Source organism: Panthera uncia, chromosome B4 (assembly GCF_023721935.1).
Source record: "Panthera uncia isolate 11264 chromosome B4, Puncia_PCG_1.0, whole genome shotgun sequence".
NCBI classification, from domain to species: domain Eukaryota; kingdom Metazoa; phylum Chordata; class Mammalia; order Carnivora; family Felidae; genus Panthera; species Panthera uncia.
The window spans coordinates 113,656,480-113,672,988 of record NC_064809.1 but is presented as its reverse complement, the minus strand read 5'-3'; the positions used below and the strand labels follow the sequence as shown (position 1 = coordinate 113,672,988).

The 16,509-nt window shown below is 40.3% G+C and overlaps 1 protein-coding gene across 2 annotated transcripts in view; it reads left to right on the top strand.

The window, feature by feature from the left end:
* FGD6 (FYVE, RhoGEF and PH domain containing 6) overlaps positions 1 to 16,509 on the top strand; it is a 117,265-nt gene that overhangs the window by 84,747 nt on the left and 16,009 nt on the right. For both annotated transcript variants that reach the window (XM_049627469.1, XM_049627468.1), the window contains exons 9-14: positions 4,421 to 4,471; positions 7,710 to 7,768; positions 7,852 to 7,923; positions 8,621 to 8,689; positions 10,133 to 10,216; positions 10,957 to 11,036. In XM_049627469.1, coding sequence (XP_049483426.1) covers positions 4,421 to 4,471; positions 7,710 to 7,768; positions 7,852 to 7,923; positions 8,621 to 8,689; positions 10,133 to 10,216; positions 10,957 to 11,036 — 415 coding nt within the window. The remainder of the gene's footprint in view (positions 1 to 4,420; positions 4,472 to 7,709; positions 7,769 to 7,851; positions 7,924 to 8,620; positions 8,690 to 10,132; positions 10,217 to 10,956; positions 11,037 to 16,509) is intronic.

The window sequence follows — 16,509 nt, the reverse complement described above, 5'->3', positions numbered from 1 at the left end:
GGGGGGCGCCTGGGTGGCGCAGTCGGTTAAGCGTCCGACTTCAGCCAGGTCACGATCTCGCGGTCCGTGAGTTCGAGCCCCGCGTCAGGCTCTGGGCTGATGGCTCGGAGCCTGGAGCCTGTTTCCGATTCTGTGTCTCCCTCTCTCTCTGCCCCTCCCCCGTTCATGCTCTGTCTCTCTCTGTCCCAAAAATAAATAAAAAACGTTGAAAAAAAAAAATTAAAAAAAAATTTGAAACTTTGGCAAAGAAGCTTATTGACTAGACTTATTTTTCTCTGGATCCCATAATTCTGGATGTGTCACTGATTTCAGTGCATATTTAAGGAAGAAGCAAGAAATGTGGGTAGTACAAAGTAAGACACATTCTCAAGTTCAAAACAGATTGACTTTGGAATGTCACTGTCCTTGTATGTTCATTTCCTCTGTGCTTTGCCACCAACCGTTTCTCAGCACATAGTCCAGGAATCCAACTGGGTGTTGTTGAATTAAAATGTCCCAGAATCCCAATCCCACAAGTGACTCATTTTTAGGAAAGGTTAAGTGTACTTCTGAACAGTTGTCTGCTTTAAGTTGATTATTTTTTGATTAGGTAATCAGGGGGTGATAAGGCTTATTACTAGGAGCCCATATATACAGAAAACGTAGACCTCTCACAACATATAGTATTTGTTGTGTCCTTATCCTTTCACTCTGGGCTTCATATATGAGAACAAAGTTAACTTGTATATCTCTTGAGGTACATGCTAGGTTTTGGCTAATTTTGTGCTTCTAATGGTAATAATAGGGGTTAATTAACTTTTATTAATCAATGATGCCACCTGGTGGCCAGAAAGTACATTTTGTGGTGCCCGTGCACACTGCACCAACTTTTTTTTCTTTGTTATAAATAACCTTAGCAGCATTTGAAGCATTTTTATTAGTGAAATTTTTTTAAATGCCTAGTTTGGTTTGGCAAAAGTAGGAAAATCTTGGGATACTGTAAGTGTAACATGGCAAATTGAAATGACTATTCTGTTCTCATTGTTTCTAATGAAGCTCATGCAGATTACTAGGTTCTAAATGGTACGTAGTAAGAATTCCCTGTGACTAACACAAGCGTGTCTGTCTGGTCTCTGTTCTGGGGTTTCACCTGGGTCATAACAGTCACTAGGGCAGCTCGTGGTTTCAGTGCTCCTCCCATCTGACTCAGAGGCTGAACAGCCACATTCTTCTCATTTTGCAGTTAAGACACTGAGTGATTCTTAACCAAGGGGATTCATGGTCTGGTCTTCTTTGAAAAGGTAAAAAACTTGTCAAGATGATGTACTGCAACAAGGTGCCCTGAAAATATAGATGGATGGATGGATGGATCCATGAGAAAGTTGAATTTGGAAAATTGGATTTTGAAAGCTGAAATTTAAGGGTTTTTTTTGTTTTGTTTTTTTAGTTGGCCAGGAAAGTAAACCTAACTCCATTCCATCCTTGGTTAAAAGCATGATTTTGCAGCATTCTAGTGGTGGGTTTTCTGCTTAGCCAGTTTGTGTATTTCCATTCTGTGCCTCAAGTTCAGATTGGTGGACAGCAGCTGAGCTTGAGTTCAGGGAAAGAAAATGCAACTCAAACTTATCAAGCTCAGCCCTGTGATTCGGAGGTCAGGATTTCCTAATACGGACATCTTCCAGTGAGCCCTCTTGGTTTAGAGAAATGTCTCTGTTTGTTTGGGTATACTTTTGTATTAAAGAACAAAAATTGAAGACAAAGTAGGAACTTGCCATGAATCTGGTATTTAAATAAATCTGATTGCTTTTCCACACTCTTACACTAACTAGAGGTTCTAAGGGACATCACTTTTGATTAATGCGATAGCCCAGGTGTTGAGAAGATGTAAGAAGAAGAGTAGGTTTTTCTCCCCAGCCTTGTTACTCATAGGAAAGTTAAATATTTGGGCCCACTGAACACAGCTTATAAATGGAATGCATTCTGAGTGGGGTCAGAGTGAGATTAATTTTTCGTCTCCAGGTGAGGCTAAGTGTAATGTGTAATAAGTGCATTTTGTTAGTTTTTGTGGGTTTTTTAAATCTGTTTGATTGGTACCATACTCTCCAACTTGTGTTCGGATTACTTTAAGAGCTAAATTGCTAGGGATGGTGCATAGAAGCTTAATGTCGTCATACACAGTATCTCACCATGGCTTATTGCCAGAGCTGGGTATTTATAGTATACATGTCTAAACTCATACGAGTTCTTGGATCACTGTTTCAAAGATGTACAGAGTTTCAGCAATTGGGTGTGTGTTTGTGTCAGCTATTGAATTGAAAAAGCTGACACTAACATCCAGGTTTCCCTTTGTGTCTTTGAGCATGACTTCATAAATCCATGAGATGAAATTAACCAGTTCTATAATGTTGCTGAATGGAGACTGATTCTGATAAAAATACATTCAGTCTCTTAATATGCCTTTCCTCTTTTTATTTTCTCAACTCCCACTGGCACTAGGAGTTGAAACAAAGGTTTCAGCCTTTACTGCCTTTTTCCTAAACATAATCCTGTCTTAAAAAAATTATTTATATTTTTATTCGTCAAGCATTTCTTGTCTCTGGTATTCAAAGACCCAGGCTATGTACTATGAGGGATAGAAAGATGAATCAGATATGGCTCCTGCCCTCAAGGAGCTTTGAGTCTAATGAGAAAATGATAAAAGGCATAAAGTGAGTAACTACTGTGTAATACATTATTCAAAGGGAGAGAATATTTCTTTCAAATGGAAAGTTTGGTAAGAGAAGAGGAATTTAAGATGAACCTTGAAGAATGGGAGTAGAATTTTTATGTGCAGAGACAGAGAAAAGGATTCATAGAAGGGAACATTAGAGACAAAAGTATGGAGCCAGGGACCACATGGGAAGTATTCAAGCATTGTGCAGAATCAGACTTTGGTAAGGACAAAGGGCCTGTGTTAAGCAGTAGCAAGACAGAAAATCACAAAAGTCCATAGAGATCATGTAGTGGGGTGAATTTAAATTCCAGGGAACAGAATTTGTTTGGGGGGGGGGTGGTTTGTATGTGTGGTTTTGTTTTTGTTTTGTTTTTTAAGAATTTGTTTTGAGAGATAATCGAAATCATCCAACATTTCTCAACAGAGATTGAAGTACCTTGAAATCCCATGACATCTGTTAGTGTTAAAGACTTATAAAATATAACCTATTGCCTTAATTTTTTTTTCTGTATTATAAGAACTGTATACCCACATAGCTTATTTAAAAAACATCTTCATTTAGACCAGAGTTTCTCAACTACAACCCTATTGACATTTTGGCTTAGATAATTATTTATTGTGGGGCTGTCCAGTGCATTTGTAGGATATTTAGCATCCCTGGCCTCTAGTCACTAGATGCCAATGGAACCCCCTTTGCCCAGTTGTGACAATCAGAAATGTCTTCAGACATTTCCAAATGTCCCTTTGCAAGCAAACTCCACCCCCATTTGAGAACCACTGCTCTAGACATATGTAGTATTCCTCTGATGTTCTCTGCATTGTTAGACTCTCAGATTGACAAATCCCTTAGGTATTCAGTCTATTAATGCTTAGAATTTTGTGCTGGACACACAGCTGATTTGAGATTAAGGCATTTCATGTGTATTGGAGTAAAAGTGCTAAACTGGGCATCAGGAAACCTGGATTCTAGTCTTAGCTAGAGGTTGTAACTTCAGTGAAACCCTGTTACGTAACCTGATTCCTCATCTTGAAAATGATGGGTGTGGGGATGCCTGGGTGGTTCAGTCATTTAAGCGTCTCTTAGTTTCAGCTCAGGTCGTGGTCAAACGGCCATGAGATCGAGCCCCATGTAGTGGGGCACATTAGCACAGAGTCTGCTTGGGGTTCGTTCTCTCCCTCTCCCTCCCTCCTTCCCTCCCTCCCTCCCTCCCTCCCTCTCTCTCTCTCTCCCTCTCTCTCTTCCTCAAAATAAAATAAACATTAAAAAAAGAAAAGAAAATGACCAGTGTGGCCCCTGATTTTCTAGCTCTGAGCCTGTGTTCTAATTTCAAATGCATCTTGGGGCTTTATTCTTTCACATTTTTAGGAAGTTAGTGCACACTGGGGCACCTGGGTGGCTCAGTCAGTTGAGCAACCAACTTCGGCTCAGGTCATGATCTCACGGTTTGTGAGTTCAAGCCCCGCGTCGGGCTCTGTGCTGACAGCTCAGAGCCTGGAGCCTGTTTCAGATTCTGTGTCTCCCTCTCTCTGCCCCTCCCCCACATGTGCTCTGTCTCTCTCTGTCTCAGAAATAAACATTAAAAAACAATTTTTTTTAAAGTTAGTGCACATTGAACTAGTACATATATTAACCAACAAAACTGACTAAAGTATTGAATAAGAAAGATGAAATGCTTTTTTCCTTAGTGCTTTATTTTACTAAATACTATAATCCTTTTCCTTTTCTAGATTATTTGAAAAATCTTCTAGAGGACTCTGGAGATTTCAGAGACACTCAAGGTAAATAACTTTTGTGGTATTATATGTTGTAGAAGTTCTTATATTATAGCTGGCCACAGAAGCTGGCCTCCTGAGAGAGGACCCCGCATGTTCTAGAATGAGGAAGGTTCCTTCTATGCTCAGTCACTCTGTGCCAGTGGAAAATTCACCTTCTGTAGATGTGTCTGTTGCTTTGAAAAGCCGGTCCTTTCAGGCTTTAAAATCATGATTCTGTGAAGTGATCAACTACACAAATCAGGGATAAATTCTAAAATAGCATATTCTGGGACTGCTTGATGCTGGGCAATTGCCTTACCACCCTTCTACCCCTCACCCCTAGTAGCACTTAAAGGAAAACTTCCATTACAATACAAGGGACTCATTGATATTCACAGATTAATCCACAGTGTGTGTGTGTGTGTGTGTGTGTGTGTGTGTGTGTGTGTGTGTGTTTCTCTCTTACACATACACACACACACACAAGGATTAATTCTGTTCCGGATACTGGTGTTTCTATTTATCCCCAAAGTACTCTTTCAAATGCCATAGGTATATCCCTGGCTCTAATCTGAAGTCCATGTCCATACTCCATTAATTTTATGAATTCTGATTATAATTCTTAAACATCCTTTACATTTTCAGATTACAAAGCTGAATAGGTTTTTATCCCATTTTGTGGAGATTCTTACTCATTCTCTTAATCATTTTACTTCTTCTAATCTAACATCTTCTCTTTGCAAGTGTTTTGCTTTTAAAGGTGCTTTTAAAAAAAAAAAAGGGAAAAGTTTGGAGTGGAGTATATGGTGTGCTTCTTGTCTTAGATGAACATGTAATCTAGTTGAAGAGAAAAGTCCGTAATACCCATCAGATAAAGAACAAAACAGATAGCTTTAAAGTAAGGATGTGGGGCGCCTGGGTGGCTCAGTCGGTTGAGCGTCCAGCTTCGGCTCAGGTCATGATATCATGGTTTGTGGGTTCAAGCCCCGCATCAGGCTCTGTGCTGACAGCTCGGAGCCTGGAGCCTGCTTCGAATTCTGTGTGTCTCCCTCTCTCTCTGCTCCTCCCCCACTCACACACTATCTCTCTCTCTCTCTCAAAAATAAAGATTAAAAAAATTTAAAGTAAGGATGCAGTGAGCAGTACAGAATCATTTCAAAGAGTGGGGAAGATGCAAAGATTGAAGAGGCAGCGCTTTGCTTAGAGAGAAGTGGGGCTGGAGATGAGTTGAAGGGTGGACGAGAGGGAGAGCAGGCATTCCAGACCAGAGTCTGGCTCGTGAAGATGAAAATTTTAGCCACAACTTAGTGACTAGGGCCTCAAAACATCTCTCCCAGGGCTCCTGCCTTCAAGGAAAGTGAGTTATTAGCTCCATTTTCCAGATAAAACAAATATAGCACCAGAGATGAAGGAGCTTGCTTAAAGGAAATTACACCCTTCAGCAAAGACATAGGTTCAAAGAAGCAGTGAACAGTGAAGTGCACTGTGTGGCCAGAAGCATGGCAGTAAAACAGTGAAAAGTTGTAGATGAGATTGACCAAGAGGTGAGAGAAAATGAGACAAATATGCCTTTGGAAGGCTGGCAGAAAAGTTAAAGGGATCCCTAAAGGGGTGACATGGGGAAAGTAGAATTGCAAAATGGATAGGAGAAGGTAGAGCTTGGAGGCCTGGTGACCAAATAGCAGCTGTTTTATCATTGTATCCACTTGTTAAATCCTAAACCTTTTCTCCCTGCGCACCGGGAATTCACATGGGCCAGAAGGAAGGGAATGTGTCCAGGATCACTCTTGAATATCTGCTGTGCTGAGTGTCATGTGCAGTAAATTCTGATAAATGCCTGGGGTATCTATAAGGAAGTACTGCTTTTCTTTGATAATGATGATAATAATACATGTTTGAAGAATGTAGAACCCTCTAAGGCTAATACCAGAAAGAGAATCTATTGGTAGGTTACAGTAATGGGACCAAAAAAACCTCAACCTCTTGCCAGAAATTGATCTTTTCTTTTTTTCTTTTTTTTTTCTTTTTTATAGTTCTTTTGTTGATGATTATTGCCACTACCACACCAGCCTCAGGGGGACATACTTCCCTCTCTAATACTCTACCAGTTTTGTATTACATTGAGTGAAATAAGTCATACAGAGGAAGACAGATACCATATGTTTTCACTCTTATGTGGATCCTGAGAAACTTAACAGAAGACCATGGGGGAGGGGAAGGGGGAAAAAAAAGTTAGAGAGGGAGGCAAACCATAAGAGACTCTTAAAAACTGAGAATAAACTGAGGGTTGATGGGGGGTGGGAGGGAGGGGAAAGTGGGTGATGGGCACTGAGGAGGGCACCTGTTGGGATGAGCACTGGGTGTTGTATGGAAACCAATTTGACGATAAATTTCATATTAAAAGAAACAAAAATAAATAAAATAAAATAAATAATACTCTACCATTTTTTCTCTGTGGGAGTGCTACTGTCATTTCGGATAATCTTCTTTATATGAACTTGTAATTAGTCTTGCAAGATGCTTAGCATCCCTGGCTCTTACCCACTAAAGGCCAGTGGATCTTCCCAGTCACTGTGACAACCAAAAATTGTCTTTCCATATGTCCCCATGTCTGTAGGGAAGCGTTACTGTCTTAAGAACAACTATAGCCCAAAAGGAGACAAAGTGCAGACTTTCCCCTTTATATCTAGTTATGAAGATGACAAGACTAGAGCATTCAAAAACACTTTGTTAAAGGCGAGGGGTTAATAAGAATAAACACAGATAAATTACTCAGCTCACAAAATGGTGCATGTAATTTCCTAAAGCCTCACATGCTTCTTTGTAGTATTTCTTTCCCCTTGGGATCAGACCAAGAGAAGGCAGCGAAGCCCTGACCCTCTTAAATCGTTACTTTTCATAGTTCTGGTTTCCTGTCCCCTGTGCCACGGTACTTCTCTCCCAAGGCACTTTATACTGGAATGGTCTTTAACTTCCAGGTGAAATCCTTTCCTTATCCTTGTAAACATTCAATAGGATAATCAAATCTTAGCACAAAGCAACCCTGACATTTATACTATTGACACATATAGCCTATAATGTCTCATTAGAGTATTGGGCTCATTTTTCTTCACGAGTACTGTTTTTCCTTGGTATTGCCCTCATCAGACCCAAGCTCCTCCAGGGGTTGCTGCTATAAACTTGCTATCTGGCCCTCTGGAATTGCTTAATGTTGCCATTCATTGGAATAACCTGATATCCCTTCTGTTCCTATACATTTTAGATGCCCTTGCTGTTGTTATTGAGGTAGCCAATCACGCCAATGACACCATGAAGCAAGGGGTAAGTATCTTGATGTCAGTGGCTGTTATACTATTGAACCTAAAAGCCCAGGCCTTCATATGCTATACATTCTCTTTCTGTAGGACAACTTTCAGAAACTTATGCAAATTCAATACAGCTTAAATGGACACCATGAAATAGTGCAACCTGGACGGGTAAGTGTTTTTAGACTGCCTTTTGCAAACTTAATACAATGTATTTAGACACTGTTTGTAGCTATTTTTCATTTCAGTTATGAAAATAGGTTTATTTGTTGTTGTTACTCTTCACTGACTCAATCTGGATCAACCAAGCTCATTCTATCCATTCAAAACATTCATGATTTAAGTCACTGTGACAAGAAGTTCAATTCAATTAGGAGAAAGGCAAGGAACCCCACAGAGTATCTGATTAAATAGGATCATTTTATTGTGTAATACTAACTGACCTCACACAGCTTTAAAGACAATTTCATTTAAAATCTTTAAGAGGGGAGGGAGAAAATTGGTATTTTGGTGCTCCTCATAGAGCACAACAGTGGCATAGGAAATGAGTTCAGGAAAATTACAAAGTGCAATTGTCAGGATGTTGGCTATGCCTTAGGATCAAGTACACGCTCAGTCAGTTACATTTCAGACCACATAGTACCCCTGGGACCAATACTGGATTTATGAAACTCTGCTGGCTTGTCCAGTTCCTTGAGCAGCTTAAAAAGAAAGCATAACTGTAAAAAGTGACATGGCAACTATGTCCACCCAGCCCTGTTCCCCCCAAAAAAAATTCGGGGTAAAGAAAGTTGAAAAACAAATTAGATATTTATCATAGTTGTGTTATGATGGTGGGATTAAATGCATATTTGTTTGGATGAATCAGGTTTTTCTGAAAGAGGGAACTCTGATGAAGCTGTCTCGGAAAGTCATGCAGCCCCGAGTGTTTTTCCTGGTAAGTGGCCATGTGTGTTTCTGATGAGCCGGAGGAAGGGATAATCGCCTAATGGAAGGAGACATTTGTACATGACAGATAAGCTTAACACATTCATATAGCTTTAGTGGGATTTTTGACTGACTGTCTTGCTTATTTGCATTTCAAATGTAGGAAACAAAGTCTTTTGTGATGCATGCATAATCAGAAATTATTTCCTTTTTGAATTTAGTTTATGTCTTTCTAATGTGGAAAAATTGATTCAATCAATTATTTAGTCAGATTGCAATACTTTAGTGGGATTTAGAATTCAGAAAATATTGTATCTGTTACAGAACTTGGAAAGAGTACATTTTCTAGAAAATGCCTTTTTTCTATTTTTCTTTTTTCGTTCTAAAATTCTTTTTTTAATCTTTTTTTTTTTTAATTTTTTTTTTTAACGTTTATTTATTTTTGAGACAGAGAGAGACAGAGTATGAACGGGGTAGGGGCAGAGAGAGAGGGAGACACAGAATCGGAAGCAGGCTCCAGGCTCTGAGCCATCAGCCCAGAGCCCGACACAGGGCTCGAACTCATGGACCGCGAGATCGTGACCTGAGCTGAAGTCGGATGCTTAACCGACTGAGCCACCCAGGTGCCCCCTAAAATTCTTTTTTAATGTTTATTATTTATTTTTGAGAGACAGACAGAGTGCGAGTGGGGGAGGGGCAGAGAAAGAGGGAGACAGAATCCACAGCAAGCTCCCAGCTTGCAGAGCGCGATGTGGGGCTCAAGCCCACAGACCATGAGATTATGACCTGAGCCGAAGTTGGACACTCAACCTGCTGAGCCACCAAGCGCCCCACCTTTTTTCTTTTTTTTATGTTTATTTATTTTAGAGAGTGAGTGAGCAGGAGAGAGGCAGAGAAAATCCTAAGCAGGCTCTGTGCTGACAGCAGACAATCCAATGCCAGGCTTGAACTCACAAACCGTGAGATCATGACCTGAGCCAAAGTCAGATGTTTAACCTACTGAGCCACCCAGGTGCCCCAAAATTGTCTTTTTTTTTTTTTTTTTTTTTTTTTTTTTTTTAGTGTTTATTTATTTTTGAGAGAGTTGGAGACAGGATGGGAGTGGGTTAGGGGCAGAGTGAGAGGGAGACACAGAATCTGAAGCAGGCTCCAGGCTCCAAGCCAGAGCCCGATGCGGGCCTCAAACCCACAAGCTGTGAGATCATGACCTGAGCTGAAGTCGGATGCTCAGCCAACTGAGCCACCCAGACACCCCCGAAATTGTATTTTAATAATAATAATTTTAATAAAGCATTCTGGGTGGTTATAGTTTATATAAGCACGCTTATGTGTTTTATTCAAAGAGCTTTTAATTAAAAAGTAGTGTTTTCTTTTTTATTTCAGTGTCTTGCCAATGTCTCTGTAGCTGAAATTTGTTTCTTTACTTGACCCTGTAAAATATTTCTGCTTTCAGTTTAATGATGCCCTGTTGTATACAACACCGGTGCAGTCTGGGATGTATAAACTGAACAACATGCTCTCATTGGCTGGAATGAAGGTCTGTGCGTCTGTTAGAAGATACTTCTTTTCTTAACCCAAGTATATTTAGAGAAGAAGCCCTAAGACAATCATCTTTTTCACATCCTTAATTTTTCTCTCTCCCTGTGTTAACTGTTTATATGTTCATTTATTCATTTATGTAGTCATTTGTTCACTCACACATTAATTTATTCATAAGGTATTTATTGAGAACTACTATAAACATGGTAATAAGTTTGGTGAAAAATACAAAGATGAAGTGAATCATGATTTTTGTCTCTGCCTCACCCAGAGGTGAGATAATACACTATACATAAATACCTATAAGGGTACAAATAACCAATGAAGGCATAATTAAAATATGGGGAGTTCAGAAAATAAAGAATGTGCAACTTTCGATGGGACTCAGTGGAGGAATTTGTGGCAGCTAGGAAACAGAGAAGAAGTCTTTGGAGGAAGAACCACGAGCCTTAAAGAGTAGGTCACATATGGCCATACTGAGATGTGGAGAAGGCATTCCAGGTAGAGGCGAGTAGTGTGAGCCAAGGCCTGAAGGTGGGAAAGTTGGGCCTATGCATATGCAGGTATCTAACTCTGTCTGGTGCACAGAGTAGATGAGGGACAGCAGGGGGAGATAAAGCTGGGTATGAGGGTTGGTGGTGGATGACTGCACCAAGAGCACTGAGCAACTTTAGCTATGCTTCAGAGATGAGATTTGCAGTAGGATGAGTTTGCTCAAATTGTCTTGCTTTCTTTCAGGTCAGAAAACCTACCCAAGAAGCATATCAGAATGAACTAAAGATTGAAAGTGTAGAACGTTCCTTTATCCTTTCAGCCAGGTAAAATTTTAAAACATGTATACATGAACATCTGCTGGTATTATAGAGTCATACATCTCCAACAGCTTTGACATTTAGGTTAACTACTAGGCTTATTTCTTTTTCTTTTTCTTCCCTAAAACCATGCAGTTTACTTTTGGTTTATCATGTAGATAAAATGTCTGAGGGCAGAAAACATGAATAGACACTTCTCTAAAGAAGACATCCGGATGGCCAACAGGCACATGAAAAGATGTTCAAAGTCGCTCCTTATCAGGGAAATACAAATCAAAACCACACTCAGATATCACCTCACGCCAGTCAGAGTGGCCAAAATGAACAAATCAGGAGACTATAGATGCTAGAGAGGATGTGGAGAAACGGGAACCCTCTTGCACTGTTGGTGGGAATGCAAACTGGTGCAGCCGCTCTGGAAAGCAGTGTGGAGGTTCCTCAGAAAATTAAAAATAGACCTACCCTATGACCCAGCAATAGCACTGCTAGGAATTTACCCAAGGGATACAGGAGTACTGATGCATAGGGGCACTTGTACCCCAATGTTTATAGCAGGACTCTCAACAATAGCCACATTATGGAAAGAGCCTAAATGTCCATCAACTGATGAATGGATAAAGAAATTGTGGTTTATATACACAATGGAATACTACGTGGCAATGAGAAAAAATGAAATATGGCCTTTTGTAGCAACGTGGATGGAACTGGAGAGTGTGATGCTAAGTGAAATAAGCCATACAGAGAAAGACAGATACCATATGGTTTCACTCTTATGTGGATCCTGAGAAACGTAACAGAAACCCATGGGGGAGGGGAAGGAAAAAAAAAAAAAAAGAGGTTAGAGTGGGAGAGAGCCAAAGCATAAGAGACTGTTAAAAACTGAGAACAAACTGAGGGTTGATGGGGGGTGGGAGGGAGGGGAGGGTGGGTGATGGGTATTGAGGAGGGCACCTTTTGGGATGAGCACTGGGTGTTGTATGGAAACCAATTTGACAGTAAATTTCATATATTAAATAAATAAATAAATAAATAAATAAATAAATAAAAATGTCTGAGAGGTGATCTAATAATGTGTTAGAAGCACAAAGATAAAAATGTTCCTATGAAAAGAATAATAATGCTGAAAGTGCCTTACTAATTTTTATTTATTTATTTATTTATTTTAGTGAATACTTCAAATCTTTTTGCAATGGCACCTAATGTTTTTAAAGACATCTAGTGCTTTATAATTCACTAGGAAGTTTTCATATAACATTGAAAGGTCGTAACAAATCTACGAGGTGGGTGTCATCTCATAAAAATGAGGAAGACTAAGAGAAAAAGTCAATTGTTGTCTTAATAATACATAGCTGGAGAGGCGCCTGGGTGGCTCAGTCGGTTGAGCATCCGACTTCAGCTCAGGTCATGATCTCGCGGTTTGTGGGTTCGAGCCCCAGATCGGGCTCTGTGGTGACAGCTCAGAGCCTGGAGCCTGCTTCAGATTCTGTGTCTCCCTCTCTCTGCCCCTCCCCCACTCCTGCTCTGCTCACACACTCTCTCTCTCGGTCTCTCTCAAAAATAAATAAACACTAAAAAAAAAAAAAACAATACATAGCTGGCAAGGGCAGAATACAAATGAAAATTTTTTACTTTTAAATCTGTTGTTGTTTATTTATGGTACCACATTGTTTCACACTGGAACCTGCAGTGACTTATGTGTAAATCAAAAAATATTAACCGCTATTTAAATCAAGTGCCAAGGAAACCAGAAGTTGTATGACTCGTACATGTACATTACTGAGTTATTGGCCAAGTGGCAGAAGTGGATGTTTGGCAGGATTTGGCTGGTGCAGGAAGAGACACCAACAGCCATGCTCCATTGGTGCATCTGGATAGTAGCAGCGAGCGTTCTAACTGGAACCATTTATTTCTCTACACCAGGCACAATGCTAAACTTTTATATTTATTTTCTCTTTTAATTTCCATTATAACTAGTGGAGTAGGTGTTGTTGTCTTGACCTTCCAGATGAGAAAAATGCAGACTCAGGTTAAATAACACATCCAAGATTATAGAACTAATAAGCAGTTAAGCTGAAATTTTAACCTAGGTATATCTGACACTGAAAATCATGTTTTTAACCATTATAATACTGCCTATGTCTATGGATATCAAAGATTCAGACCAGATGTCTGACGTCCCATAATCAGGACCACAAGAACCGCCCCCTGGGTCATTGTCACCCTTCTGAGATGGAATGACCACTGCTGCCTGACACTAGATCTAAGGATGACAGAAGAGAGAGAGGGTTTGTCCAGGATTTTGTGACATGCTTCCCAGCTACCCACCAGAGCAAGCAGTTTCAGGGTGGGTGTTGGGGCGGAGGTGGTACCCGAAGCATCCTCCAGATTAATACTTGGAAAGTGATGGTAAACTCTTGATCACCTGGAACTGTGACTTTTGTTTTTTTGGGATTTTTTTGTTTTTGAGTTTGAGTTTGAGTTTGAGTTTGAGTTTGAGTTTGAGTTTGAGTTTGAACAAAAGTGCAAAGAACATCACATCCCTATGCAACAGGCTCCTGACAAATAGTTAAGCCTGGTTCTTAAAATCAAGAAACTTATTTTCAAATATCCAGAGAAATTTTACCTACAGGAAAGTCAAGTTTTCAGTTACACTTAAATATCCTAAGGAAAAATCTGCTTTGGTTGGGGTGCCCGGATGACAGATGGTTGAGTATCCAACTCTTGATTTCAGCTCAGGTCCTGATCCCAGGGTCGTGGAATTGAGCCGCACATCAGGCTCCCTCCACATTGAGCATGGAGTCTGCTTTAAGATTCTTTCTCTCCACCCCCTCCCTCCCACTTGTACCCATGCTCTCTCTCTAAAATTAAATATATACATATATATATATATATATATATATATATATATATATAATATACACACACACACATACACATACACATACACGCTTTGGTGAAAACAAAATTCTATTTTATTAAAAATTGTTGGGGTGCCTATGTGGCTCAGTCGGTTAAGCATCCGACTTCAGCTTAGATCATGATCTCTTGGTTCGTGAGTTCAGGCCCCTTGAGTTTGATCCCCACATCAGGCTCTGTGCTGACAGCTCAGAGTCTGGAGCCTGCTTCGGATTCTGTGTCTCCCTCTCTCTCTGCCCCTCCCCTGCTCACACTCTGTCTCTTTCTCTCTCTCTCAAAAATAAATAAACATTAAAAAAGAAATAGAAATGAAATTGTTCAGGAAATGATAGTAAATCTTTCTTTGGGCATCTTAAAACTTAATAAGGTCATTGGATTTTTAAGTGTGTTGGGAAACCATCCAAGTGTCTTAAGCTAAGAGTTGGTATGATCTAATGTATATTTTAAAAAGAGGACACCGGCTTCTTTGTGGAAGATAAACCATTATAGTCTAGTGTAGAAGTTGGGAGACCAGGCAGGAAACTAGATGATGCTTTCTTGTACTAGAATGGTAGAAATGCTCAGAATCAGAGTTAATAGGATTATTGATGTATTGAATGTGGTTATTCAGGAGAAATGATAAACTGGAAAGTTCTAGGTAGGGGGAAAGTAAGTTTCCAAGGAAGGATTAAGATGGCCTGGGGGAAGGAGAACTGACACATACTGAATGCCACCAGTGTGCCATGCTCTTCTTCTGAGTTCCCCCAACCACAGAGAGCTGGGTACTCTGTAACATGTAGGAAGGAGTTGAGAAGGTCTCCTGTGATCTGGTTCCTGTCTACCTCACCAGCCTGATTTCTATCCATTCTCCCTGTCTCCACCCCCACCAAAACATGGCATGTTCTGCCAGACGGATCTACGTATTCTCCATGCATGCCAGCCTACCTCACATCCTTTTGCCTTGCACAGGCAGCTGCTTCCGCCTGGAATTCATTCCCTCATTCAGTAAGTAATATGAAGCCTCTTCCCTGGGCCAGGCAGTGTTTTAAGCATCAGGATACAGTGGAGAATTAAAAGGGCCCTTCCTTTCCTGAACTTGCAGTCCGTTAGGGAAGACATACACTTAACAAAATGTCAACACAATCAGTTATTATTATGATTAAGTATTGCACAGGAAAATACCAGATGCTATGAGGCTGTAAAACAAGGAAACTTGAACTAATTTTAGTAGAGAAAGGGAAGTCAAGGTTAGCTTCCTGAAAGACCTGCTGTGTCCACCGAGTTACGAAGGGTAAGTAGGAGTTGGATAGCAAGGCAAAGGGGAAAGGAGGCTCTCATTAGGAATAATGTGTACAAAGGTGCTGAGGTGGAAAGGGGCATGGCATATTCAAAGAACTGAAAGACCAGAATGGCATGAAAATAGAGAATGAGGGGGAGAGTGATCAAAGGTAAGCCTGGAGGGACAGGGGAAAGAGCTTGTGGATTTGGGTCTTGAGCTGAAAAGCTTGTACTAGGGGATGATGAACCACTGAAAAGTTTGTACTAGGGATTGATGTGATCAGATTGGCCTTTTTAAAAGTTGGTTGCTGGGTGGAGAATGGTTTGGGAGGGGAAGTAAAGTGATTAAGTGGACATGGGGATTGAGAGAGGGAGGCATTAAGAGCGAGTCTTCAGCTTGCACACTGTGTCGGATAGTGGTGTCATTCCCTGTGTTAAGGAACACTGGGAGAAAAGCAGCTTTGGGGGAACAATCAGGAATATAGTTTCAGAGGTGCATGTTGAATGTGAGGTGCCTATCAATCATCAAGATGGAGCCATCAATGAGACAGTGTCTGTAAGGATCTGGAGGTCAGAAGGGGGCCCAGACTTGGCATATATTTGGGAGTCATCAGCTTAGAGAAGATAAGCAAAGCTAGGAGAGCAAATGAGGATGCACAGAGACACTGCAGAGTTTATGTCGACACCTAAATTCTTCTAGTCCTAACTTAGTCATCACCTCTGTAGAGCCTTCCTGCTACCTGAATAAGGTAGTTTACTGCTTCTATGTTACTCATCTACTTTGCCTTTATTGTATAATGTGGTAATTACTTGTTTTTATGTCTCAACTCAATTAATTAGATATGAGCCCTTACAAGTGTGTGTTTTGTATGCTATGTAAGTTCATAGCTTAGTACCTGGCCTTCAGCAGGCTCCTGCTAAATGCTACTCAGATGAATTGAAATGAAGTGATGTGGACTTTAGACGCCAGAATAGCATTCCACAGTTACACAGGTACTAGATAGCATGGCAAGATCTTAACATACCTGAAATCTCTTCTATTGGAGGTTTTTCCCTTTGGAAATTCATCCCAGTCAATGGGAGAATGTGCTTGTTTAATACAAATTTGCTTTCTAGGCAATAGGCACATTCCATAAAGAAAAGAATACTTGGTTTAACTGCATTTTAAGTTGGTTTAACTGAGGAAGATGCTGATTCTTCTGCTAACCATGTTACAAAAGAAGGGCTAGAATGTCTCTACTCAGTACTGCAGACAAATGTGTGTGGTCTGTGAAAAATGTGTTATCAAGAGCTGGTAAACATTGTT